At 32.9% G+C, this 26425-nt stretch overlaps 2 protein-coding genes across 3 annotated transcripts in view; one reads left to right on the forward strand and one right to left on the reverse strand.

Moving 5' to 3' along the window:
* The window catches only part of LOC114326517 (protein lava lamp), a 64024-nt gene extending 58122 nt beyond the window's left edge, over nucleotides 1–5902 (reverse strand). Inside the window, exons 1-2 of one of the 2 annotated variants that reach the window (XM_050644438.1) lie at nucleotides 5745–5902; nucleotides 5344–5665 (exon numbers count right to left, since the gene is read on the reverse strand). In XM_050644438.1, the coding sequence (XP_050500395.1) occupies nucleotides 5344–5660 (317 nt within the window). In that variant the 5' untranslated portion in view covers nucleotides 5661–5665; nucleotides 5745–5902. Of the gene's footprint in view, nucleotides 1–5343; nucleotides 5671–5744 lie in introns of both variants that reach the window. The other variant, XM_050644439.1, reaches the window with a different exon arrangement.
* Nucleotides 5903–7990: 2088 nt separating this feature from the next.
* On the forward strand, nucleotides 7991–25728 carry LOC114326516 (mitochondrial ornithine transporter 1). The gene is made up of 3 exons (XM_028274909.2): nucleotides 7991–8286; nucleotides 8345–8878; nucleotides 20349–25728. The coding sequence occupies exons 1-3, from the start codon at nucleotides 8193–8195 to the stop codon at nucleotides 20669–20671; spliced, it is 951 nt and encodes a 316-aa protein (XP_028130710.2). The 5' UTR covers nucleotides 7991–8192; the 3' UTR covers nucleotides 20672–25728.
* The last annotated feature ends 697 nt before the right edge of the window (nucleotides 25729–26425 follow it).

Below are 26425 nucleotides of genomic sequence, written 5' to 3' on the forward strand. Positions count from 1 at the left end.
TTCGAAGTAGTTGTCTGGTTAGCCAGGATCTTCCTGAGTATTATCCAGAATGCCTTGATCTGTGATTTGATATCCTTCCCGTTGTTGACAAGGCAAATTTCTGTAAAAGTTGTGATGGGTGGGAGGCACAAACAGCATCTACTTTGCTACTTTGATCGTGTCACCTATTTGTCCAAGTACACTCGTATATCAAGGAAAAGAATCAGCTTCGTTCGAGCATTACAGGCAGATTTACAACAATTAAAAAATTAGTAAGTATAAAAGAAGTAAAAAAGTGGGTTTAAGCAATTTTAAAACTATACTACCAACTGAACATTCAGAAAAACAGAAAATTATACCTGTCGAAGGATCTACAATTATAAATTTAAAATATTTATCTGAACAAACGATTTGTTCATTTTGTAAAGCTGATTTGATTTTGAAAAATGTTGTGAAAGAAAAAAGTCATGGTATGGGATCCTACTTTGATGTAAAATGTCATTCCTGTGGTGAAATAAAAAAACATTTTATCCTTTATGTAAAGATAAGATTATTAGCAAAGCAATGATCGAAAGATTAGCTGATAATAATATTTCGTGGGGTGATATATTAGAGATATATAAAGAAGAAGGAGAATTAAAGTGTATTACGTACCTGAAAGGAGAGGTTGATGGTAAATCAACAATAATTAAAAAATGTGATAGATGATATGTTTCTGTATTGAATACTTTATAAAAATAAATTATAATAAATTTAATAAAAATATTAATGAGAATATATATATTTTTTTATTTAAATAACTTTCATAACCGTTTTATTCTAATAATCTACATATTTTTTAACTTCCAATTAGCTTTAATTAATATTTAAAATAATTATTTCAGTTTATTTATGATTCATCATATCGACTTTGAATTATACACAGTTTAAATTGCTGAAGCGTATTTAGTGCGTCTGCGCATTGACGCCCACGAGTGCAGCTGATCTCACTACCAACTTTGTTAAATTTCGAAACAGTATTTTCACTTTTATTTAATAATGGTACGGTAAACAATCCTCATTGTTTAATATGTTTTTCCTTACAATAAAATCTTTGATTAAGGCACAAATAATTAAAAATCGTAAATTTGGGTCAAAAGTTATTAACTTTTTAAGAATTCCCATAAGAGCCCATGTTAAAACTTAACTTTGACCCTTAATAGTAATTAAACGGCACGGTAAAACAATTTTTAAAAAATCAAGTCTTAGTTTTTTGAAGTAAACTAAAACATACTAAAATTTCATGCAAATCCTTAATTCTTTGCCGAAGGTGTAGAATGTCATTAAAGAGTACTTACTTACAGCAGGATACTCTTCTTACTGTTTATTATGCTAACTTTTATTCTCAATTACGTTATGGAATCATGTTCTGGGGAAGTGAATTGGCAACATCAGAGCTTCTTATCATTCAGTAAAAAGTAATATGGATTATTCTTGGGATGAAAATCAAGGATCCATGCAGGGGGAAATTTAAACTACTAAATATACTTACTTTTCCAGACATCTACACTTATGAATGTTTAAAGTTTCTTTTTAAGAACCCTTTATTATTTAACCATTACATCCCCAATCATACCCATCACACAAGAGCTCTAAACCTAACTATCCCTAGACACAGGCTTACTCTAACAGCACGGAGTCCACTATATGCCTGTATCAAATTCTACAACAAGCTACCATCAGCGTTAAAACAAGAGATTCAATTTGGAAGATTTAAAAGAGAGTTATTTAAATATCTGGTCATTGTAGAACCATATGGTGGAATACCTGGAGTATTAGTTGTTTTTGTTTTTGTAACATGTAATGTCTAATTTTTAATTTTAATTTTAATTATGATAATTATTGTTCTATGTACTTTAGATTTATATAATCTCTTTTCTTTTTACTTTTACTTGACGTTATTTGCTCAAATACTTATGTAAAAATTTTATGCAAATAAAAAAATAAATTATTCTATAAAAAAATTAAATTTTTATTATTCTAAAATTAAATTAAATTAACAGGTTCTATCCAAGTCAACTAGGAGGCTGGCCAACTTCCTTAGATCCAAGTAGTGTCATTAAAATGGCATTGTTGTCCGAAAATCGAAAAAGAGATGTAAGTACGAAAAGAAAATGGTCTGAAAGGAAGAGTGTTAGATTCATGGAGTTATACGATGCTGAGGAAGCATTATGGATTATGATTATGAAATCCAATTACATATGGATCGTGTTAACTGGCTTAACGAAAATGTGATGCAATGAATGTCAAACACATTTTACCATTGAACTACTAATCTAACAAGTATTGACGATTTGGCTGCCAAATGAGATAACTAACACGTGTTTGGTTGTTTGGAGTCCAAGGGATATAAGCATACTCATATCCAATGGCTGCCAAATGATAAACAAACTATTTTCGGGAGTTAAGTCAAACACTCGGTCAAACACCCATAGATGTCACTACCGGTTTTAAATTCACTTGTATCCTTTTACCACAACATTAAAATGGAGATTAACTATCTATGACTGTACTTACCTCCAACTCGACCAAAATTGCACTTATACCCCTTGGCTTTTAGATGCCTCAAATACAACTGAAAACTGTCAGACAGTTTCAAAACCAAACAAGTCTTAAAGCAGGAAGACCCTCTGTCTACAACCCTATGAGCGCTAAGAGATAGCAATGTAAACATAACAGGGACTTTAAGAACAAAGTGATATCAGATATTAGCTTATTCCGATAATGTTGTGACTGGCTAGACCTGGAGATATATTGAAAGATGCAGTGCCGGATTTACCACTAGGCCGACTAGGCCGCATCTAGGACCGCAAGCAAAAGGGGGCCGCAGAGTTTTGTAAAAAAATCTTTTTTGGTAAAAAAATTTAATTTTTATTTTCCAACATTAATTAATAATTACCGCTACTGTAAATCGAGTACATTAATTTTGTATATAAACAATACAATCTAATTAAAATAACCAACGTTCACATCAAAAATAAATATTAACGCTTATTAATACTTATATACAATTATTATTATTAAAATTTATTAATAAATAAAAAATTATCGTTTATTCAAGAACTTTACGTTTTCATGAGTGCATCTACTTCAAGATGGACCGTGTTAGAAAACATTGCCAGAATAGCAATAACGAAAAGAAACTCCTTCCAAAAAGAGTAAACGTTACAAGATGCCAAATGGCATGCTGTAAAACCTATTTTACTTCTACTACGATGCAATTAAAAAAATATCAGCCGATACAGGGGAAACAAATGTGAGCCGAGCTGAAGCTAATGGAATCAGTAAAAAAAATTTCAAATTAGAGAATGCTATTCTACTAAACATGTGGTACGATATTTTACAACGTTTTGACAAGAATAGCAAAACATGTCAAAAGACTGCTATACTTGAATGTGCAACATATACAAATCCCTACAGGAAAGTGTTGAGTCTGAAACACAACGTTGATTCCCATGAAAAAAGAGGAAACGAGTTGTCTGAAAATGAAACCTATATTCTTGAAATAAAAAGACGACCGAAAATACAAGCTCTCCCTGGCGAAGACAAAGAAGATGAATCCACTGAACCCCACTTTAATGGTAAAGAAGACTTAAAGTAAAATACATTCAATGTTGTAATTGATTGGCTTAATTTAGAATTGATTAAAAGATCCGAAGTTAATTTCAGCCTTAATGAAGAATTTGGATTTCTAAACAACTTATCGTCAATTTCCAATGAAGAAATCAGGGGAAAAGCTTCTATTTTGGCTAAAAAGTATCGAATCGACATAGACAGTGACTTTGGAGAAGAGTGTGTAGGTACAGTTTAAAGGCTTTGTTGAAAGTATATTTGATGAAGAAAGAGAACCTCATGATAACAAGATTACCAATTTACCAAGCCTCAGAGGAATACACTTTTGGTGTATCTGAAACTCATTCGTGAAAAACAGTTAACAACATTATTTCCGAATATGAACACGGCTTTGCGCATTCTACTATGCATGATGACATCTAATGCATCTGGAGAAAGATCATTCAGCGTGTTTAAAAGAATCAAAACTTACTTGAGAAACTCGACTTCTGATGAAGATTCTAGATTGTCTAGTTTGGATAGTTTTGTTTCAAATGAAGGCCTTAGACTTTAACGATTTGATTAAAGATTTTGCAGCCAAAAAGCTGGAGTATTTAGAGTTTAGATATGAGATTTATTATGAGTATGGAGTGGAGTGAGTGTCAATGTTAATCACTAATACAACTTTATCCAAATTTAGAACATATTGACATTTTTCAGTATAAGAGAATAATGTGAGAATTGACTGATCAACCGTAACCTATTACTATTACAGTTCATATTATTTTGCTTGTTCTTTTACTTATGTCTTTTCAACTCAGCTTTTTTTAGACTTTTGTTGTCACCTGTACTTTCCCCCCGAATGAAACAAATGTTATTTAATTTTAACAATTAACTGCAATACTAATAATTTATAATATAATAATTTTAGCAATATGTATTAATAATTTTTCAAATAAGTTCTGTTTGCTAACTTTTTGAATTATATATTTTCTATAAATATAGAAATTGTTGGTAGAGCTGTTTTGGGGTTTTAGCCAAATTTATAAACCAAGATTGTTTAATTAGCGAATATAACATTTCAATCTATTTATATAACGTATTCAAATAGAACATTAGTGGCATTTCTATTCACTTATGTTATGCTTTGTTTGTTGTACCCATTTTAAAAAGTTAAATTAAAATAAACGTTATGTATTAATATGAAATGTGCTTTATGCTTTAATTATATAATCATGAAGTTATCAGGGGCCGCTCGGGGTAATTTGGCCTAGAGCCGCAAGTATCCTAAATCCTGCACTGGAAAGATGTATGCAGTGTATTGCAAACCTCAGCAGAAAAACTCAACCTAGTCATTAATGAAATAAAAAAAATCAAAGTAGGTACATAAAATTTGCAGTAGGTATCTCAAACAAGATTAAAATTGCGATATCAGAAGTAGTAAAACCATCAAGATTGAGATGGTCGAGATATTTAGAAAGAATGAAAGAAGAAAGAACACCAAAAATATTACCTACTAAATTAAGCGCTGAACGGAAGAAAAAGAACATGGAGAGGAAAAACTAAGAACCATAAAAAATGGGGAACAATTTTCAAGCTATGGGCCTAAAATAGCTGTGTTAGCTAGAACTCCCTATACCTATATAATATATTTTTAATTTTCAATTAATTTCTGCTGTGTTTTATTATAACAATTTGTTTTCTGTATAAACATTTCTAAACATCCTGTTTTTTCATCTATTCAACCATGACATCATTACCACATCTACTTACTTGTTTTCCTCTAGTTGTTGCTTTAACAAATTAACTTTCTCATGTTTCTTACTATCCATAGAAGTACTACTCTTCTCAGTACTACCAGAATCATCTCTCTTTAGTCTTGATTTCTTAGCTTTGGCTTTGCTTAAGGTGTTTATATACTTCTCCACTTTTTCTTGGGGTACTGTAGTCTGCTCTTTCCTCAGCATCTCCTTAAGTTGAGCTATCAGTACTTGCTGCTGTTCGTTCTCCTCTTGCAAGTCCTTGATTTCTCTGGAGGTTTGGGGCCCAGAGGCCTCACCTCCGGGGTCGGGGTCAGGCTCTTTCAACATATTAACTTACCTGAAATATGTAAATGTTAATATGGGGATACAACGTATTTAATGAGAACGATTAGATGACATATGTACAGACACATTACCTCATTGATACACTAGCATTTAAAAAGAAAAGAAATGTAGATATTTAATAACATAATTTCTATTTTGACACAAAAACGTCCACGTATGACAAATTAAAAGCATGACAACATCCACTTATTTTATTGACAGATGTCTGCCTAACCTGCCTATTTTATTAAGGTATTTAGTTCCAGTAGAAGTTTTACGTGGTTCATGGCCACATGGCCACGTTCATGGCCGTCTTTATTTGAACAGACTGTCGTTTTAGATGTGGCAACACTGTCGAGGTGTCAAATAGAGGGCCTGTAGCTCTATGATTTTGATCTTTATTTTGATTACATCACAAACCATACATACTCATAGACGTTTCACGTAAATTGTCAAGGTCAAGACAGCAAATTAGTTACCATTCCAATCCAGAGATGTCGCTGTCAGTCATTTCTCTTGTCATATTTAACAACTGACAGTTGAAAATTAAATTAATTTGTTATTTACTTTTTATTTTACAGTTTGTGGCTTATTTTATTATAGTGGTGTTACGTTTTTAATTAGATTTAATCACAATTTTAATAAGTGTATTAACCTTCTCTCCATTTTTATGAGTAGAATTTTTAGTTTACATTGATCATCCCGTGTTGTGTTTCTCCACATTAAAAAAAAACAATATAATAGATCCTGAAACAGTTTATTCCAATAGGCAAGTGTGTCATCAACATTTCGGACCTATATATTTTTGGAAGTTTGTAAAAGATTCTAAGGTAATATTTATGTAAACAATCATCCTATGTACAAGATTCTTTCAAAAATTTTCAATTAACTCGATACACATCAGTGCTTTCACGTGACACATAGCAGTAGTGTTTAGCATTTTGAAAACAAATTGGAATATTTGAAGTTTTCAGTAAAATATGGAATAAAACATTGAATTGTCTTTCTGTTGTTTTAATTTCCTGCGAAATTTCATCAAAAATCCCGCAAAATTTATAATTTGAAATTCTCACGTAACTAAAATTTGTCAATTTAGTTCCCATTCCAATCAAGAGATGGCGTTAATTCGATCCGAAAGATTAACATGGTCGTGAAACGTCTATAAGTATGTATGGTTTGTGGATTACATTTTAAGAATTATTTTTCAAAAGTGTTTAGAAATTAGTATTTGAAATATAATACCCGCTTTACATCAACAATAAATTGAACAAGAAATTGACCAACTTCTTCAAGGTCGAATTTGACTTATAGAAAACACAATTCTACATCCAATTTTGCCGTAAATAAAAAGAAAATAAAGAAATTTGACAAAATAAAACATATCCAATTGTTCTATTTCATCAAATTCCTTCATTTTCTGTTACAAACCATACATTATGTACACGTCAAATTTGGCCTTGAATAACTTTATCAATTTCTTATTCAATTTATTGTTGATGTAAAGTGGACATAAAGTGTAGTACCTAGTAATTTGCAGAGTAAACATTGATAAATAGTTAAACCACCCCTATTGAAATTATCTTTGTGCTTCTATATCTTTCTCATCATCTTCTTGTTTTGTCAAATATTTTGGAAGTCCTGGAAATAATTTTGGAACAGCATTTCCTCTAAAGAAAATTTTTTTTCTTGGAAAAGTATTAAAAATGCAACACAACGCATATGAAGGGAACAGGCAAAGAAGGTGCTATGTCAAAATAATAAGTTTCGAGAAAAATGGTTTAAAAGACTCTGCTGCTGGTGTTTGTTTATTATTTATGCACTGACGAAAACTCGTTTATTTACTAAATTTGCTGGAATTACAGCTTATGTGCACAAACATGACATAGCACTTTTTTCGCTGGGACTGCGCGGACTTGCTACCTTCTTAGCCTGACTAGAGAAGTTGAAATATATTGTTATTCCTGACTCAACACGTTCATAGCCGTTGATTGATTTATAGAGTGGTAGTCGAGATCGCTGGCTAATAGTGGCGACCAGAAACTCATTTTATGCAAAAATTGAATCTGCATCAATTTCTGCATCTTCTTTGCCTGCACCCTTCGTACGTAAACAAGCACACAGGTACGTAAACAAGCAGATATTTTTATATGATTTTTAGCCGTGTTGCCTTATTTCAATGTTCTGGTCGGTTACGGGGGCTATGGCTGTGAGTAGATCTAATGACGTATATAGAGGACAAGAGGAGTAGATCAAAGGTCATATTATAAGCGGCTATCTTCATTGTTATTTACATGGGAATTCCTATAACAAAGATTATTTTCTATTAATTATAAATTATAATCATTGATTAGATCCCTTTCCAAAACATGTATTTTAAAGTGAGAACTAAATTTCAAAATCAATCGTTTTTTACGCTGTTATCTTATCACTCTACTTATGAACTTTTCTAACCTTAAACGACAGTTTCAGATTTAAATTTATTATTTAATTTAATCTTTATGAATACTCTTCTGGTGTTGTAATTTACGTGTTAAAATGGAGAATCAATCGGACTCTCTAACTGTTTTAAAAACTAGTGGAAAACAGCACGTTAAAGATGGAATAATTGATTTTACAGGGGGCTCATTGGGTAAATAATAAGTATTTTTTGTTGCTTTTACCATAACAACACGTTTTTAATGTTGTAGGTGGTGTGGCTTTAGTGTATGTTGGACAACCATTAGACACAGTTAAAGTAAAAATGCAGACATTTCCAACTTTATACAAAAATATGTTCAATTGTTTCGCAACCACTTTAAAAACAGATGGTGTTCGAAGGGGACTATATGCAGGAACAGTGCCAGCATTAGCTACAAATGTTGCAGAAAATGCTGTTTTATTTTTTGCCTATGGTTTCTGTCAAAAATTCATGCAACATATTACAGGAGCACAATCTATAGATGAACTAAGTACTGTCACCAATGCAACAGCTGGATTTTTAGCAGCCTTTTTTTCTTCGGTTGCTATATGTCCTACAGAATTAGTCAAATGTAGGCTGCAAGCAATGCATGAAGTAAACAAACAGCAGGCTCAATTAGGAAAAGCTGTTAAAAGTGTGGGACCTTTGCAATTAACTGCAGAAGTTATTAGAACTGAAGGAGTTAAAGGCATGTTTCGTGGGTTAGTGCCCACTATTGTGAGAGAGATGCCTGGATATTTCTTCTTCTTTGGTGCATATGAAGGTAATCATTGTTTAACGATATATTTAATGCTACCTTGATTTGTGATGATATTTTTACATTTTCGCAGATTTTTGTTGCAGGTGTTTCTTAACACCTTAACTGCTGCAGTTAAATTCTTAATATACTAGCTCTTGCTTCACATACCCCTGGAGATATGTTATGGTCTATTCTCTCTATGTGTCACATTCCTTGTATGGCATGTGTGTGCCCCTCGTACGAATACCATTTTTATCACTAGTGCATGATGCGACATTTTGACCAATTTTCCTACAACACAGTTGATACGTACATGCCCCTAGGGATACGTGATGCAGTCAAAGTGTTAATTTTATTTAAATACATCATTCTGTTTGTTGTATCTAGATTTTCAACTTCTTTGTGTTATTGTTTTGGTCATGATATATTTATATTAACTCAATAATATTTATAAATACAAAATTATATACACATTTCCATTTTCTATAATTTCTTCTCTTATTAACCAACACTTATTTAAAGTACTTAAGAGGCTACATCAGCACGTGATCAATATTACTTTGGGAGATATTAGTACACCCCTTTTTGGAAGATCTGCGAAACTTTGGCAACAGTGTGTCGGCAGTATTTGACACTAACTAATGAAGGTTCAATGTTGTGACAATATACGCATAGGCGCGCTAAATGGAAGTAATAGAAAGCAATTATAAGTAAATAAATATTTATAAAAATAAACCAAACTAGGTTAATATTTTATTAAAAGCGTGTATTCTGGTTTTTTTTTATTTAAATTTGAATTTCAAACTACTGACGGTATTTCTTGAATAAAAAATCCTCCGAAAGCTTTATATACTCACATTAGAATTCAAAATATTTTTTCATAAAATAGACTTACCTACAAAATTCACAATTAATAATAATCTATTTTTCCAAATACTCCAGTTCTATTACACAAAAATATAATAAATTAATTATAAACGAACACTACTTCTCTAAAGATCAACACTAACAAATTCCAATATCTTAGAAAATATTACACTATTCTTCACTGAACAGACATCAATATTGATAACAGAGCAGATAAGAGAATCGTGCTAAGTATGACATTTGAAAAAACGACATAGGTTTGTCAAAATGCCAGTGACTATTTCTCTAGGTTACCTAATATTAGTAAATATAATCTAATTATTAGTTATAATATTGTCGATTTCTTGTTATAGATAATCAATTTTAGTACTTAGTTCCAATGTGACGCAATCTAGGCATGGGGTAAAAAAGTTTATTTGAAGAAAGTGTATTTTTTGTTCTTTGTAATGGCGGTGAAGGCTCGTTTTTGTAATATTTTCTTTAATTATAGAGTAATTTCCACATACTAACATATTTCTCGAATTGGGTTCTGTACCGCCATTCTTTACTATATTACGAATATGTGTGCCAAATATCTCGACAAAATATTCAAAATTAAAGCTGCAATCTTGGAACGCGTTTTCTGTTTTGATGACACGCTGATGTAGTATCTTAATAGACCAGGAAGGATCTGTTTTTAGGTGGATGTGAGAGGTGGCATTCGGATTTTTGCGGATAAAGTTAGGTGATAACTTCGTTAATAATAATTGACTTATGCTCCTTCTCAAATATGCCCGGAACATTAATGAAAAAAATAAAATATTTAAAAATTTCAAAAAATTTCATTTTTTTTTCTACTTTCTTTGCTTATAACTTTAAAACGATTCATTTTGGAACAAAGTCGTATGGGAATAAAACAAAGATAATTAAATTTTCTATCAGATACGATTGGTTAAAAATGTCTTAATTTATCACCCTTGCTGCAAAATAGCAATAAATAGAAAATAAGGGGGCAAAACAAGCTTGTCCTTATTCAATGTTTTTCCATCACTTAGGTTACACTTGGAACCTTCCTAATTCCCTTAAAAAAATTTTGTAATGTGCTAAAACCGTCCACCAAATTTCATTAAAATTGACCTACTAGATTTTGCATAATAATTTTGCAATCTAAACTTTTTTTAAAAAATTAAAATTTTTTTAAAATCTTGCACAACCAAAACTAGTACATACAAAGATTTGTAAATTTTTTTACATATAAAGAAGCACTCCACCTATCTAATGCACTTTACACAATTGAAATCGGATTATTTAAACAGCCTCAGCAATGTTTTAAAGTTATAAACAAATTAGTGCTGTGGCCAGGAGGGGGTGCTACGGGCTCCTTTATTTAGATGGACTTACCCAAGTTTTTTTTATGTATTTTGACCCGTAGAACACGAATTTTTTGGGTAACAGTTGATCCGGATGTCGGTAAGATTGTTATAAACAGAGAACTTGAGGAATTACATAACATCGATTTTTCGCAAAATAAAACATTTTTTTGTATTTCTTGGGTAATTCTAAGCAAAAAATGTTCTTACAAGTTTTTTCGTAGGATGCATAGTTTTCTAGATAAACGCGGTGGAACTTTCAAAAAAAGCGAAAAATTGAAATTTTTGAATGCGAATAACTTTTGATTAAAAATAAAATAGCAATTCTGCTGACAGCATTTGAAAGTTTAAGTCAAATTATACCGGTTTTAATTATTTGCATTGCTAAAAATACATTTTTGTATTATTAAACTAAGCTATTTGTTTATAAGCCAAAAAATTGTTTATAATTCTAAAACATTGCTGAGGCCCCTTAAATAATCCGATTTTAATTCTGTAAAGTGTATTAGATAGGTAGAGCACCTCTTTATAAGTAAAAAAATTAGCCAACTTCTAAATGGTCTACTTTTTGTTCCGAAAGATTTTAAAAAATTTGAACTTTTTTAAAAACATTTAGATTGCAAATTTATTATGCAAAATCTATTAGGTTGATTTTAATGAAATTTGGTAGACCATTTAAGTAAGTTATAAGAATTTTCTAAGCGAATTACTAAGGTGCTAAATGCCACCAAAGTGGTTAAGAAACATTAAATAACAACAGGCGTATTTTGCCCCCTTATTTTGTATTTATCGCTATATTGCGGAAAAGGTAAGAAAAGGTAATACCTTAAGACATTTTTGACCAGTCGTATATCATACAAAATTCAATTATCTTTATTTTATTTCTTTACGACTTTGTTCGAAAACGAATCGTTTTAAAGTTATAAGCAAAGAAAGCAGAAATAAATCGATGTTTTTCGAAATTTTTAAATATTTTAATTTTTTTATTAATGTTCCGGGCATATTTGAGAAGGAGCATAAGTGAATTATTATTAGTCCTGGTCTATAACAGTTTGTTAACATTTTGGTAGTATTTTGTTCAAATTTTCCCCAATTGTTGATTACTACTATTTGTGCCTCTAAAACTGTTTGCATTCTGATTTGGAATGTTTTGTTCTATTATTGTTAGCAGCTATTAAACGTGTAACTGTCAAAATATTGGCGCAGCATATTAGCGCAAAAAAATTATGCAAAAAAAATAAAGAATGTGCATAATATATGCAAATAGGTAGATGTTAATTATTATCATCTTGTTCAAAAATTTATGTAATAATAATAATAATCTAAAATGTATTCCTGCTATTTAAAAATCACATTTTTTATATAGATTAAAACTGCAGTAAGATTGAAATACAATTTAGATATTTATTTATTTTAATATACAGTGAGGACATTTGAGTTAGAATAAATTCATTTTCTCAAGAATGGGTGATTTTGGAGATAGATCCTGAAACAGGTCGATTTTTATTTTTAAATTAAGATTCTTTGGAATCAGTGGCGTAGCTGACAGGCCCGCAGGGCCTGCAAGGCGGGGGGGCCCCGACGTTAGGAGGGGCCCCTTAAAGCCTTCAAGCTTAATACTTCTACTATCTTTAAATTGGGGACCAAAACAAATTTTCCTAATAAGCATCAAGATAGGGAATTTGAATTTGAATAAGGAAATAACGAAGCGGGTAATTGACGTAACTCTTACTGTTTTCGGGTGCAATTTAGCGTTTCGTACTTTCGTGGGCATGTTGATAGTTTAGATGAAAGTGAATTCCAAAAAGGTAATTTTTGTCGGTCGTTCTTTTAGTAGCTAAGTATGATCCTGTTTTAGCTAAATTAATCGATAAAAACAATAACTTAAAACAATTACTTGGGCCCCCAAATACAAAACGAAGTTGTAAATTTGCTGGCTCAAGAAACTGAAAACAAATTGATTAATTTAAAAAAAAATGTTTTTATTCAATAATTCTTGATACCACTCAAGATATTTCGAAACACGATCAGCTTAATTTTATTTTCCGTTATGTAACTTGCGATGAAAATAAAATTTATCTTCTAAAGCAGAAGTTGTTGAAAGTTTTTTGGGATTTATTCGTATGTTAGACCAAAGTGCAGAAGGTCTTGTAAATGGAATTTTAAAACTTATACAATCAAAGCACCTTTCCGCACACAACCTGAACCTAGTCTTGAATGATGCCGTTGCTGGTGTACAGGAGTTAGTTTTTTTAGGATATAATTAAAAGATTATGTTTTTAGTGCAAGTATTAAAAGATAGCATGTAGCATACTTTGCGTCGAGCTTTCCGACAAGTAATGAAATCTTTAACGAAAATTTCATTGCTATCTAAAAAACGATGAAAAATTATAAGTTAATGCATTATTAGAGCATATGAATAATTTTGAATTTGTCGTTAAGGGGATGGGTACGAACTTTCGGCTTCAATGCTATTTAAATGGGATTCATTTTTTTCGAGGTATTTTTGAAAAATTTAAACGCAGAATGAAAGATTACATTATTACCGAGAGCCGGTAGTCCCTGAAAACTTCTATATTGTTTATTTTAATAAGTTACAGGGGTGAAAAACTAAGAGAGTGTGATTTTTAATTTCAAATATCTCATTCAAAAGAAACTTTTTATTCATTCTATGGGACTTTCGGCCCTCGGTAATAAAATAATCTTTCATTCTGCGTTTAAATTTTTCAAAAATACTTATTAGTTTTCTCAGGATTTGAAAAAAATTATTAACATTGAAAATTTTGACAGGCGTCAAAATGTTCCTTTCCTCTTAATAACATTATTAATCTAACATCAACACTTTTGAAATCTGAAACGGCAGAGTTAACGGTCGCCCTTCAACTTTTTGAAAAAACTCTTGATAATCTTCTAGAAATGAGAAATTCGTTTTTCGAAACTATAGCAAAAGCAGCAGGAATAGCAGAATAGTGGGGTATTATACCGGAATTTAAAAATAAACGGATAAACAATGTTACGATGAGCTCAGCTGCGACAAAAAATAACTTTAAGCAAAAAAAGTTTTGTAGTTAATGTTTTCAATGTAAATTTAGATATAATATTGCAACAACTTACTAATAGGTTTGTCGGATTAAGATACATGTATAATAGGTTTTCATGTCTATTCCCAAAAAATCTATTAACACTAACTAATGAAGACTTATTAAATAAAGGCCAAATATTATCATTTACACATATTTTAGTAATTATACTGTTATTAGTTGTCGTTATGTTTATAATACGGGGGCCCACAAAAATTGTCGCGGGGGGCCCAGCAATCTTCAGCTACGCCACTGTTTGGAATATTCATACTAGTGACGTCATCCATCTGAGCGTGATGACGTAATTGATTATTTTTTTAATGGGAATAGGGGTCGTGTGATAGCTCATTTGAAAGGTTATTCAATTCTATATTCAGTAATATAATCAGTAACCTAATTATTTATATAGGATGTCCAAATTTTTTTGAAATTACATTAATTGATACAAAAAGAAGAATGTATGTAATTTACTGCTATGAGAAAACAGAAAGAAATGTTTATTTGAAAAATAAACATGGCTTTTCGCTTAAATTAAATGTTCAAACTGCCAAAAGGCAGGTGGGTGGTAGCTTCAACTTGAGTTTAAGCGAAAAACAATAAGTATTTATTTGTCATATAATATTTTTTTTTGTATTCCTTGAATATCTCTTAGTAATAGGTAAGAAGAGTAAGGGAAAATTACCCAGACGTTCTTTGTAGAATTAAACTCGTAATAACGGTTGTATAAAAATGCGCTAGACATGTTAAATGATTTAAATTGCTATAGAATATCTTTAGATTTTGTGCTCTCTTTACCATATAGCATACAGTGTCATTTAACATTAATAAAACTTTATCGCATGATATACTTTCCAGTAGAAAAAAATGGGGTGACTCATCTTGAACAAAACGTGTTATAATCAAATTGTTGGTTTTCTTCAATTCTCCAAATTGTTTTGACGCAATAAGGTAATATTTATTTTTGAAGTTATACTTCTTTAGGGGCGATTGAGAGTAAAATTTCATAATACTGCGCACACAGACAGTATGGTGTTTAGTTGCTAAATCTTTCTAGTTATGTATAAATATATCAGTGCAAGAAAAGGTGTGAAAAGAATATATTAGTGTTTTTAGTAAATATATTTATTATAATTTTCGTGTCTTTGGTTTTGCCTTCCTCAGGAGTAAGATGAGTATTATTAAAACATTTTATTGTATATTTATTATACTTCACACCTTGTCTGTTTGTTACCGTGAATTGCCATTAGGTACGTCCGAACCGATACAGACACAGTCGTCGTAGCGTGTTTGGCATAGCATTCGGCCAGAGATCGAATCCAGTGCAATCCTATACTATTTTTTTATTTTTTTGAAAGCGGTAAGCACAACATTAGTTTGATGTTTAAAAAAAATTAAAACAAACTGTTTAAAATATAATTTATTTTTAAGAAATCATATAATAGAAGTATAACTTCTTACGTGCGTACAAAGTACACACACATTCTTTTTTGCATCTTCGTCTAAAACCCCTATCATTTAAAGCGCCACAGCGCCCCCCTGAATTAGTAGGTACCTACCTACTTTCAGATTTTTGATTAGTCGTAGAAAATCTCAATATATTTTCTTCTTAAGGTACTTTCATCGGCAATGTTAAATTTACAATATTTCTGCAAAACGAGGTAAAAATAACATTTTTCACTTTTAAAATTGAGATTTCCGAAGATAACAAAGATGCTGCTCAGTTTTTTGAGTCCCTAAGCAATGCGCTATTGTCATTTGTTCTTTTGAATTGGGTCCTTTAAGGGTTTTTTCACACCGTATTCACATGGTTTTTACCTTTTCACATGATTTATCTTAAAATGAAAATAGTTAAGTACTAACAATCTTAGAGCAAGCTCGAAATAATTTTCTTCCATCCAGATTTAATTCAGAATATGGCTGAATCCCAAGAGCTTAGTTTGTACATCAAAATATAAACAAATTAACGAAGTGACGGGTTACGTAATAAAATTCTATAAATGCACTTCTAAAATTTGCCTTATAAGTAAACAGTAGCGATCAACAGGTAGCAACAAAATATAACTTCGGTTATATTTTGTTATTAATTGTTTCACAATTAATAATCGAATTTCCTAAACCAGTGGTTCGATTTGAGTGATTCTTTTAGTATGTTTTAGCCTTATTATTTAAGAATATCGTTGTGATAATATTGTTGCTAGACAAGTAAATATCATTTTATACCGGGTGTACCAATCATACTGTGTTTTTTTCTTAAAGTTTAAAACACCCTGTGGAATTTTCTAGCATATGTAAAATATTAAAATTAAAACTCGATTGTAGAGTTAGGCTTTCTTAACATTTTCCTTTTCGATTTATTTAATTATGTGGGATAATAAAAAAGTTACGTAAACTTAGCAACTATCCACGTTTTTCATCAATAAATCCTCATAGTAGGGGAGGAAAGTATGCTTTTGCAGTTACTCGAGCGTTATGGGGACCTATTGGATTGTGAAGAGTACGTGCTAAAACCAGAATAAGGTTAAGTTAAGTTTTCCATATAGTGGGGGACTTTTCATTTTTTAATTTAATTTTCCATTTGAATCAATCGTTTTTTTCCGATTATAGCGCGATCTACTCATAATTCGAAAAAATGGGTCGAATAAAAGTTGCTTATTTTTACGTAAAGAATCCAAATCTGCAATAAAAATTGGGGGCTCCTATTTAAGATTTTAAATTAAATCCCCACACCTCACCGCTCTGTGGGGGCTCGTGTTTGGTGCCATTCGATAGATTTTTCAAAAATATTGAATACGTGTATTTTGCAGTTTTTCGATCTGATGTTCATTTTTCGTCGATGTTGTATATAAAATTTGTAAAAAAAACATGCAAAAATAAATACTGATACAATGCATGTGCGTTCAGAGTTTGACATTAAAACCCCCCTCGAAGCTAGTTCAGCTGAAATCAACGGGAGGTCGTCATTGTGACATCGCTTACATCGCTTATTAATTTATTTATTTAATACATCTATTGAATTACTTTAGGCTTGTTTATAAACTAAGCAGATAATGATGGTAGGGGAGCCCAAGCAGGGATTTTTGCAGTAACTCGAGCGCGTCAGATTATCACATGGGGAGAAACCTTGTACCCTGTAAATGTACCTATACCATATATTGGTTCTTAACAACGGGGAATTCATTAACGGGGGACCGAAAAAAAAACTATTAGAAAAATTCGAAATCGTCAAATAAGGTAAGTTAAGTACATGCAAAATAGTGTATATTTCAAAAATTTTACGATTTGGGCGGGGCGTAAGAAAATTAGTGAGTCACAAAGTTTCACAAAAAAGGCGAATATTTCGCGAAATAAGCGTCAGATCGAAAAACTAAAAAATACGTGGGGATTTCAATATTTTTCAAAAATCTATCGAATAATATACTAAATACGTCACCCCACGGAGAGGGGTGGGGGGTAAATTAAAAATTTTAAATAGGATATTTCGCGAAATGAACATCAGATCGTAAAACTGCAAAATACACGTATTCAATATTTTTCAAAAATCTATCGAATGGCACCAAACACGTCCCCCGCGGAGTTGGGGTGGGGGGTTACTTAAAATCTTAAATAGGAGCCCCCAATTTTAATTGCAGATTTGGATTCTTGACGTAAAGATACGCAACATTTTTTCCAATTATGGATAGATGGCGCTGTAATCGGAAAAACGATTGGTGGAAATGGAAAATTAAATTAAAAAATGAAGAGTCCCACACTTTATGAAAAACTTAACTCAACTTTTTTTGGTTTTAGCACCCACTCTTCACAATCAAATAGGTCCCCATAACGCTCGAGTAACTGCAAATTTAGCATACTTTCCTCCCCTACTATGAAAATTTATTGATGAAAAACATGGCTGGTTGTTAAAGCCTATAACTTTTTATTTTCCAACATAAGCAAATGAATCAAAAAAGAAAATGTTAAGAAAGCCTAAGGCTATAATTGAGTTTTAATTTCAATATTTTATATATGCTAGAATATTTCACAAGGTGTTCCAAACTTTAAGAACAAAAGAGTAAAACAGTATGATTGTTACACCCGGTATAAAATGATATTTACCTGTCTAGCAACAATATTATTACACCGATATTCTTAAATAATAAGGCTATAACATACTAAAAGAATCACTCAAATCGGACAACAGGTTTAGTAAATTCGAGACATCAAACATGTCCCATTTTTAAGGTGTTCGGCTAATTTTGCCGGTGTGTGTATATGCAATGGGGCTCGGACAAATAATCCCGGACAAAAAATTCCCAAGAGATAGATTGGTATAACTCTCATGAACTGAGGCTGAAAAACATTTGCGTCGATTGCATTCACGGAAAAACTTTTAGAGAACTCTTCTTCTTTAAGTGCCATCTCCGCGGCAGAGGTCGGCAATCATCATAGCTATTCGTATTTTAGAGATGGCTGCTCTGAAAAGTTCATTTGATGTACATCCGTACCACTCTCTCAGGTTGCGCTGCCACGATATTCTGCGTCTCCCTATGCTTCTCTTTCCTTGAATCTTTCCCTGCATAATCAATTGGAGCAAGCTGTATCTCTCTCTACGTGTAATATGTCCGAGATATTCCAATTTTCTTGTTTTGATGGTATTTAGGATTTCCATTTCTTTATTCATCCTTCTCAGAACCTCTTTGTTTGTAACGTGTTCTGTCCACGATATTTTCAGAATTCTTCTGTACACCCACAGCTCGAATGATTCTAGTTTTTTCATTGATGCAGCATTCAAGGTCCAAGCTTCCATTCCATAAAACAGAGTCGAGAAAACGTAGCACCTAGCCAACCTAACTCTTAGCTCCAACTTCAAATCTCTTGTGCAGAGCACTTTCCTCATTTTGTTAAAATTTGCTCTAGCCTTTTCTATCCTGATTTTGATTTCCTGTAAGTAATCTCCTGTGGAGTTGATCATTGTTCCAAGGTATGCATATTGATCGACTCGTTCGATATTGGATCCGTTTATGACGAGACTTTCGTTATTTCTTTGAGTTTTCGATATTCTCATAAACTTTGTCTTCTTGACATTCATTGTTATCCCGTATTCTTCTCCAAACTCTGCTATTCTGGTCACCAGCCTCTGAAGATCCCCAATATTTTCAGCTAAGATGACAGTGTCATCCGCATATCTAATGTTGTTAATGGGAACTTCATTTACCTTTATTCCAGCTGTTTCACCCTCAAGAGCTTTTTTCAAGATCTCTTCCGAGTAGGCATTAAAAAGAACCGGCGACAACACGCATCCCTGTCTCACTCCACGTCTGATTTCAATTTCCTCTGACAGCTGATCGTTAACACGTACTTTTGCTCGTTGCTTATAGTATAAATTCGATATAATCCTGAGGTCATTGTAGTCCAGCTTCTTTGATTCCAGGACATGCATTAATTGTTCATGTCGTACTTTGTCGAATGCTGTATTATAGTCAATAAAACAAGCATATATATCTTAATTGACGTCCAGGCATCTTTGTATAAGTATGTTAAGTGAAAAAAGAGCTTCACGAGTTCCCAGGCCTTTGCGAAACCCAAATTGCGTATCATTAATGTCTATGTCTAGTTTATGATATATTCGGTTATGGATGACTTTCAGTAGCAACTTTAGCACATGGGACATCAAACTAATGGTGCGGTAGTCGCCGCATTCTCTTGCGTTTTTCTTTTTAGGGAGGCAAATAAAGAACTAAAGAATAAAGAATTTAGGGAACTATTCGACAGCAAATATTTCTTCGGGATTTTTCGTCCGGAATTTTTTTTGGGGAATATTTTGTTCAAAAAAAAATTGTGGAAATTATTTGTCAGGAATTTTTTATGGGAATTTTTTGTCCGCGGATTATTTGTCCGGGGATTATTTGTGCGGATTTTTTGTGGGTTTTTTTCTGGGTATTTTTTGTCCAGGGGTAATTTGTGGGGATTTTTTGTCCTAGCTTCATGCAATTTCTTGTAAAAATTAGAAATTTATGCAAAATATGTATGTCAGATATGCAACAAATACATTTTGTATAAATAATACATTCCGGTCTCTAGTTATAACATAAATTTTTATAATAATTATTGGCGGAGTATTATTTCTTTCTTTTTCTCTATGTTTTTCTAAAAATACATTTCTTTTACATATATACATTTGTTATTTATTATACTTCCATTATTAATTTAGTGTATTTTTAGGTACTAGAGAGTTATTAAGGAAGCCAGACCAGAAAAAAGAGGACATAGGTCTAGTAAAAACCATGATTGCGGGTGGAATGGGTGGGGGAATCTTTTGGACAGCTCTCTTTCCAGCCGATGTTGCCAAGTCACGTATACAAGTCAACAACCTGAACGAAAATATGATGAAGTTAATATTTAAGATAGCAAGACATGAAGGCATAGGTGCCTTGTATAATGGTTTGCTGCCAACGGTTATTAGAGCTGTTCCAGCTACAGCTGTCATGTTCCTTACGATAGAATATAGTAAAAAATGGATGCATCATATTTCAAGAGATTTATAGGGGTTTTTGATTTAAGAGAATTTAATTGATTAATTGTATTTTTCAAAAATGAGATTCTTTTTCATCTAGTATTGAAAAAATGAGTGTTTTATTTGAAAAAGGGCATTTATTTCTCAGGGTAGACTTCCTTTAGTTCGATATAGTTTGTCTAGTGACTTTTGATGATTGAGTTTTGTTACTTAAGTGCCTTACTAGTTGTTATTCAATTTATGATTGTTATTAATCCCTAATTTATCCCAATATGTTTTTGGATTATCAGTTTCTTAAGGTTTGGGAGTAGATGAATGTCAATGGTAGCAAAATCTGGCAAATATAGGAAGTCTTCTTCTTCTTCCTCTTTATAAGCAATTCTGCTTGTTCATTGGCGGATTGATACCTCTATGGAAGGTTGTCACTCCATCTTTTGCGCGGTCGGCCGATACTTCTTCTGTCGATTGGTGATTTATCTCGTGCTATTTTGACCACATGTGTCTCCCCCATTCTGGTTATGTGGTTGTTCCATTCTTTTTTCTATTTAGTCTCCATTCGTTTATACACTGTACGTTACATTGTCTTCCAATATCTTCGCTCCTCTTTCGATCTCTCAGTGTATTTCCTGTAATTCTTCTCAGTACTCTCATCTCTGCTGTTTCCAGTAGTCTTTGTGTTGTTACTGTATCGGGTCTTGTTTCTGATGCATATGTCATTATTGGTCTTACACTGGCTTTATAAATTCTTGACTTCATCTCAGTGTTAATATGTCGGTTTCGCCATATAGTGTTATTAAGGCATCCTGCCAATCTATTTGCTTTTTGTACTTGATTTATCACTTCTTTGTCCAGGTCTCCGTAACTTGACAATGTAATTCCAAGGTATTTTACTTCCATTACTTGTTCAAGATACCGTCAATTTCTATTTTGCATCTGATTGGTTCCTTACTGATTACTATTGTTTTGGTTTTCTGATATAGGAAGTGTTTTGTGGAATTGTTTTGAGAATTGCATAGGTTTATATAGGATAGAATCTAAGGACAAGACTAGTGGTGTTCAGTGACTAGCTCTTTGTTTATTCTTAGATTTTCAATGAAAATATTTTTATTGATAGTTTTACTTAACCCATTCGCTGTCTATTGAAGAGGATGGAACTCGACTAGGAGCCATTCTGTTGAACGGCACCTTACTTAAGTAACCATATCACGCGCTGGCGCGTGTTCGGCAGCGAAAAGGGCCCCATACACGAGTGAATTATCCGTCGAATTTAATGCGTAGCGAATCAAATTGGTAAAGATATCCGTGCGTCCATGATACTATAAATAACAAGATAATATATTGCACATCCGGAAGTCGTGACGTAAGTGGAGACCGGCAAGTTCGTAATGGTTCGTAATCATTCGTAATGTCCGATTAGTTTGAATTGTTGGCGGTTGTTGTAAGCTAAGTGTATTTTATATTTTATCTTTGACAGTTATTTTGATAGAAATCTCAACACTAAATATTTTTCGAATACATTGAAGTTTAATGTAAATTTGCTAATTGAATAATTTCATCATAGAATGCATACAAATCCCATTTAACTTTAACAAGAATTCAAATTTAACTTCCGGTCTCCAGTTACGTCATCATGCGCGAACTCGGACGTACTTGCGCTACGGGAAGATACTATCTCGTTATTTATAGTATCATGCGTGCGTCTATGGTTGGTCGCGAGCTAAGTATGGCGCGTCATAAAATTCGTGCGAATTCTATCTGCAGGTTTTGACTTGTCCGTTAGTGGGCTTGAGACGAGCCGAAAATCAAAAGCACCGAATATACAAACAAAAATATGAAAAATAAAGCATACGACGAAATGGTACAATTTTGCAAAGTGTATTTTAAAAATGCTGACCGTACTTTATTCCCGCATTACTGTATTTGGTTTTCTCTAATGCCCCTCAATAAGGTTTAATAGGTGTTCAAATGAATTTTCGTCCATTCTTATCTTCTTCTTCGTGTAGCCATTCACGTCCACATCTGAACATGAGCTTCTTCAAGTCTTCCTTTCCATTGTTTTTTGTTGTACGCTTTTCCCGACAGTTCGTTTCAGATCATCTGTCCATCTCATAGGAGGTCTGCCTCTGGGTCTTTTGTGTTGGTATGGTCTCCAGGTTAGATTTGTTCTGTGCCATTTGTTTAGATCGCTCCTAGCTACATTTCCAGCGTATTCCCATTTCAATTTTAATGATTTTTGTACCACATCGGTGACTTTGGTTTTCTGTCTTATCCATGTATTTGTTTTCCTGTCCTTAAGAGATATGCCAAGCATTGCTCTTTCCATCGCGTGTTGAGTGACTGAGTATGTTCATATTCTTTTTTGTGATTGTCTATGTTTGTGTCCCATATGTTAATATCGGAATAATGCATGCATCAAGAACTTTAGATCTAAGATGTAGTTGAATTTGCTGATTTCTGAGTATATAGTTCAGTTTGCCGAATGCTACCCATGCTTTCTTCTTCTTTTTATTTCTTCCGTTTGAATTTCCCTATTTAGTATTATTTTTTGTCCTAAGTATATATTATATTCTTCAACTTTTTCTATAACTTTGTCGTTTATTATTGTCACGGTTTCTTCGGAGTGCATGACTTTTGTTTGGTTTAAATTCATTTTCAGTACTATTTTAGAAGATTCTGTGTGTAAAAAATCCACAAGGAAAAAGTTTTCCTGTAGTTGGCTGTATACCATGTAATACAAAAAACAGTGAAATCCTTTATAAAAGATATATTTTAAATCCCTCAAAAGGGCTACATCAAAATCACATAACTAGTTTTCGACTGGTTTACCAGTCATCATCAGTGCTTACGAGCAATGTACATGCTAACCACCAAGATATTATTTAACAAAAGTATGTGGGTCAAAGCCCAGTAAAAGTAGTCCGTCAAGGAAACATTGGTTTAAAATGCTATATTAAGCGTGGATGTTTAAAGTATTTTGCTAATCTGCCCCAGGTAACATCTGAGCTGTGGATTTGACTTGTTCACATGGTAAAAGTATGACAGCAAGTGACGATGACTGGTAAACCAGTCGAAAACTAGTTATGTGATTTTGATGTAGCCCTTTTGAGGGATTTTAAATATACCTTTTATAAAGGATTTTACTGTTTTTTATTCTGTGTGTAGTTCTGAAAGCATGGTTTGCAGTTCTTGTAGGTCAGTAGCTATCAGGATTATGTCATCCGCAAATCGTAGATTACCATGTCCATTCTTATACAGTTTCCAAAATCACTTGGATCATTTTCCCGCAGCTCTCTCGTTAGAGACATATGACTAAAATCGTTTCCTCGTAATAACCACTTTTTACCCACATTTTTCTCACTCTTTTTTTGCGTAAATGTTAATTTATAACAAAAATTTTAGTATAAGCTATTGCTTTCCGTTTGTTGTTTTCAGAAAACATTTTTAAAATGTCAGTCCGTACTCAGATCTTTTAGCTCGACTAAAACACCACGAGCCAGATCAAACCCGCCTAAAATGCAAGATTTTACTCCACTAACGTGCGAATTTGGTACGTCGAGCCAGACATGCAGGTCTGATTCGTGTGTTTGGTATGTTGGTTAGTGGGCTCTCAAAGATTTGGTTCGTCCGAACCAGATTTGTCGCATCAAATCTGTACGTACAGTAGAGTCTCGGTTATCCGCCCTTCGGTTATCCGAAATTCCGTTTTATCCGCCGTACCATTTATGCAACAAAATATACCTACTTTTGAAAATAGTCCATAAGGTGGAACTGAACTGATTGGAAAGACATGATACAAGAAATGAATGATGGCCGAGACTTGATGCCTACATTGAAAGCCACCAATTTAAAAGATCTCAATTGCATGGGATAAAGTTGGGGCACAAACAGTTGCTAAGTCTTGGGATAAGCTGTAGGGACGCGAGAATAAAGAAACCGAGGACAAACACTCCGGGTGAAGTTCAGGAAAATATTTATGTCCTTAGTGAAACTTATCCCTGGATGTGATGTGAGGATGCGTCTTTGAGTGATGTTGGAGAGTGGTTTTCAAGGGATGACCAGTATGAAATAACCCATGAAGAAATTGTTACTCTTGTTAATGTAAAAGTGATGAAGACATCCAAGAACCAGATACTCTTGAGGCCCACATAGTTTTACACAAAGAAGGCGTAAAATTTTTTGAATTTGCGATAAAATACGTCCAGCAACAAGAAGAATGTCGGTCTTGACGGTTCAGTTAGCTGGGGCTCAGTCGATCGACAAGTTTAGTGGATTTGCGATTTGCGGTCGCTGGTTCGAGCCTCAGCTAGGTCATGAAATTTATAAAAGGCCAACGCCGTAGTATAAAACTCAATAGAGTCTACGGCTTGGTCTGGATAAAATGGGGTCGGATCGGCCTATGGAGGAGCGGTACGGCAAGAGATAAGGGCTTGCGGCTTGGTGATACTTCTCCATAGATCCCTACCGAAGGGCGTTGACGCCTAAGAACGGTGTATACATACAACAAGAAGAATCCAGAGCTGTCGATATTATGGTTCTACAGAGATGACGTGACTTGGCAGCAACAAAACGAGATGCAAAAACTTATGTCTCATTTAACCCTCCCTATTATCCGCCATTTTAGCTTATCCGCCCTTCCGCCGGCCCGTTTATGGCGGATAACCGAGACTACTGTATTTGAAATATACGGATTATCCGCTCGTGTATGGGGCCCTAATGGGTTAAGTTAGGAACAACTGAGTTTATTTTTTTGTTTATTAGCTAACTCTAGTTGTCAAAACTTTTAGAGAAAATGAATGTTTTGATGAAGTTTTTTATCAGTTGATTTTAAGGCTAAGGTTAATGTAGTAAAGCCCAGGCTGTTCCTGAATTTGGACTGTTTATGAGTTGCGAACAAGTAGACATTAGTGTTTTTTAAATAGATATAACTACCAAGTGACCTCAATTTATTTGTACAGTTTTGATAGGTACCTACTTTATTTGTGGAGTTGTACTATGTATATATTTTAGTACTTTTATAAAGAGTTTACATGTTTTAACCAAAGATACAATTTTACATGGTTTACTTAAATAAAGATTGTTTACAATTTTTTTTGATTGATTTTTGCCTTACCTTACCTAAGTACAAACTTAATTTGATAACAGTATTTGATATTAGTTAAATTAATGAATATGATAGAGAATGGACATAATGGATAATCATAACGCTTTTGGTTCCGGAAAGCTCGGTAATAGTTAAAGAGAAGAAAATAATGAACATGGACATCATGGGCACAGAATAGAAAACAATTGTTATTTGTTCTGTGTCATGGGTATTAGCGAAATTAGATGGCCTAATAACGGGAATATCTTAGTATGTACGACGGATTCAATTTCCACTATTCTGGAACTGACACATATGATTCTCAACATATACATGGTGTAGATATACTATTAAACATTCTCTAACTAAATACTGTAGCGATCACGCTACTAATTAAATTACTTTAATTAAAATTGGATTAAAATACACCCCTCTACAAAATCCTTGGGTGACGCCCGCGAAGATCCAACAACGACTTTTCGGTGCACAGGCGCGCCAATAGAAAGAAAATCGATTATTGTCGATTGCTAGTTTAGTTGGTCACGAACTCGCAAAGGGGCAACACATCGTCATTACTTAGGTGACGGAGTTTGGGCTTTCAAGACACAACTAACAGCAAAATGAACAAGTCCATAAACTAAGATATTGACCAACATTAAGATAAGATGAAATAAGATAAAAGGCACAACAACAGATGTTAACCAG

The sequence above is a fragment of the Diabrotica virgifera genome, chromosome 2, assembly GCF_917563875.1.
Source record: "Diabrotica virgifera virgifera chromosome 2, PGI_DIABVI_V3a".
Taxonomy (NCBI): Eukaryota; Metazoa; Arthropoda; class Insecta; order Coleoptera; family Chrysomelidae; genus Diabrotica; species Diabrotica virgifera.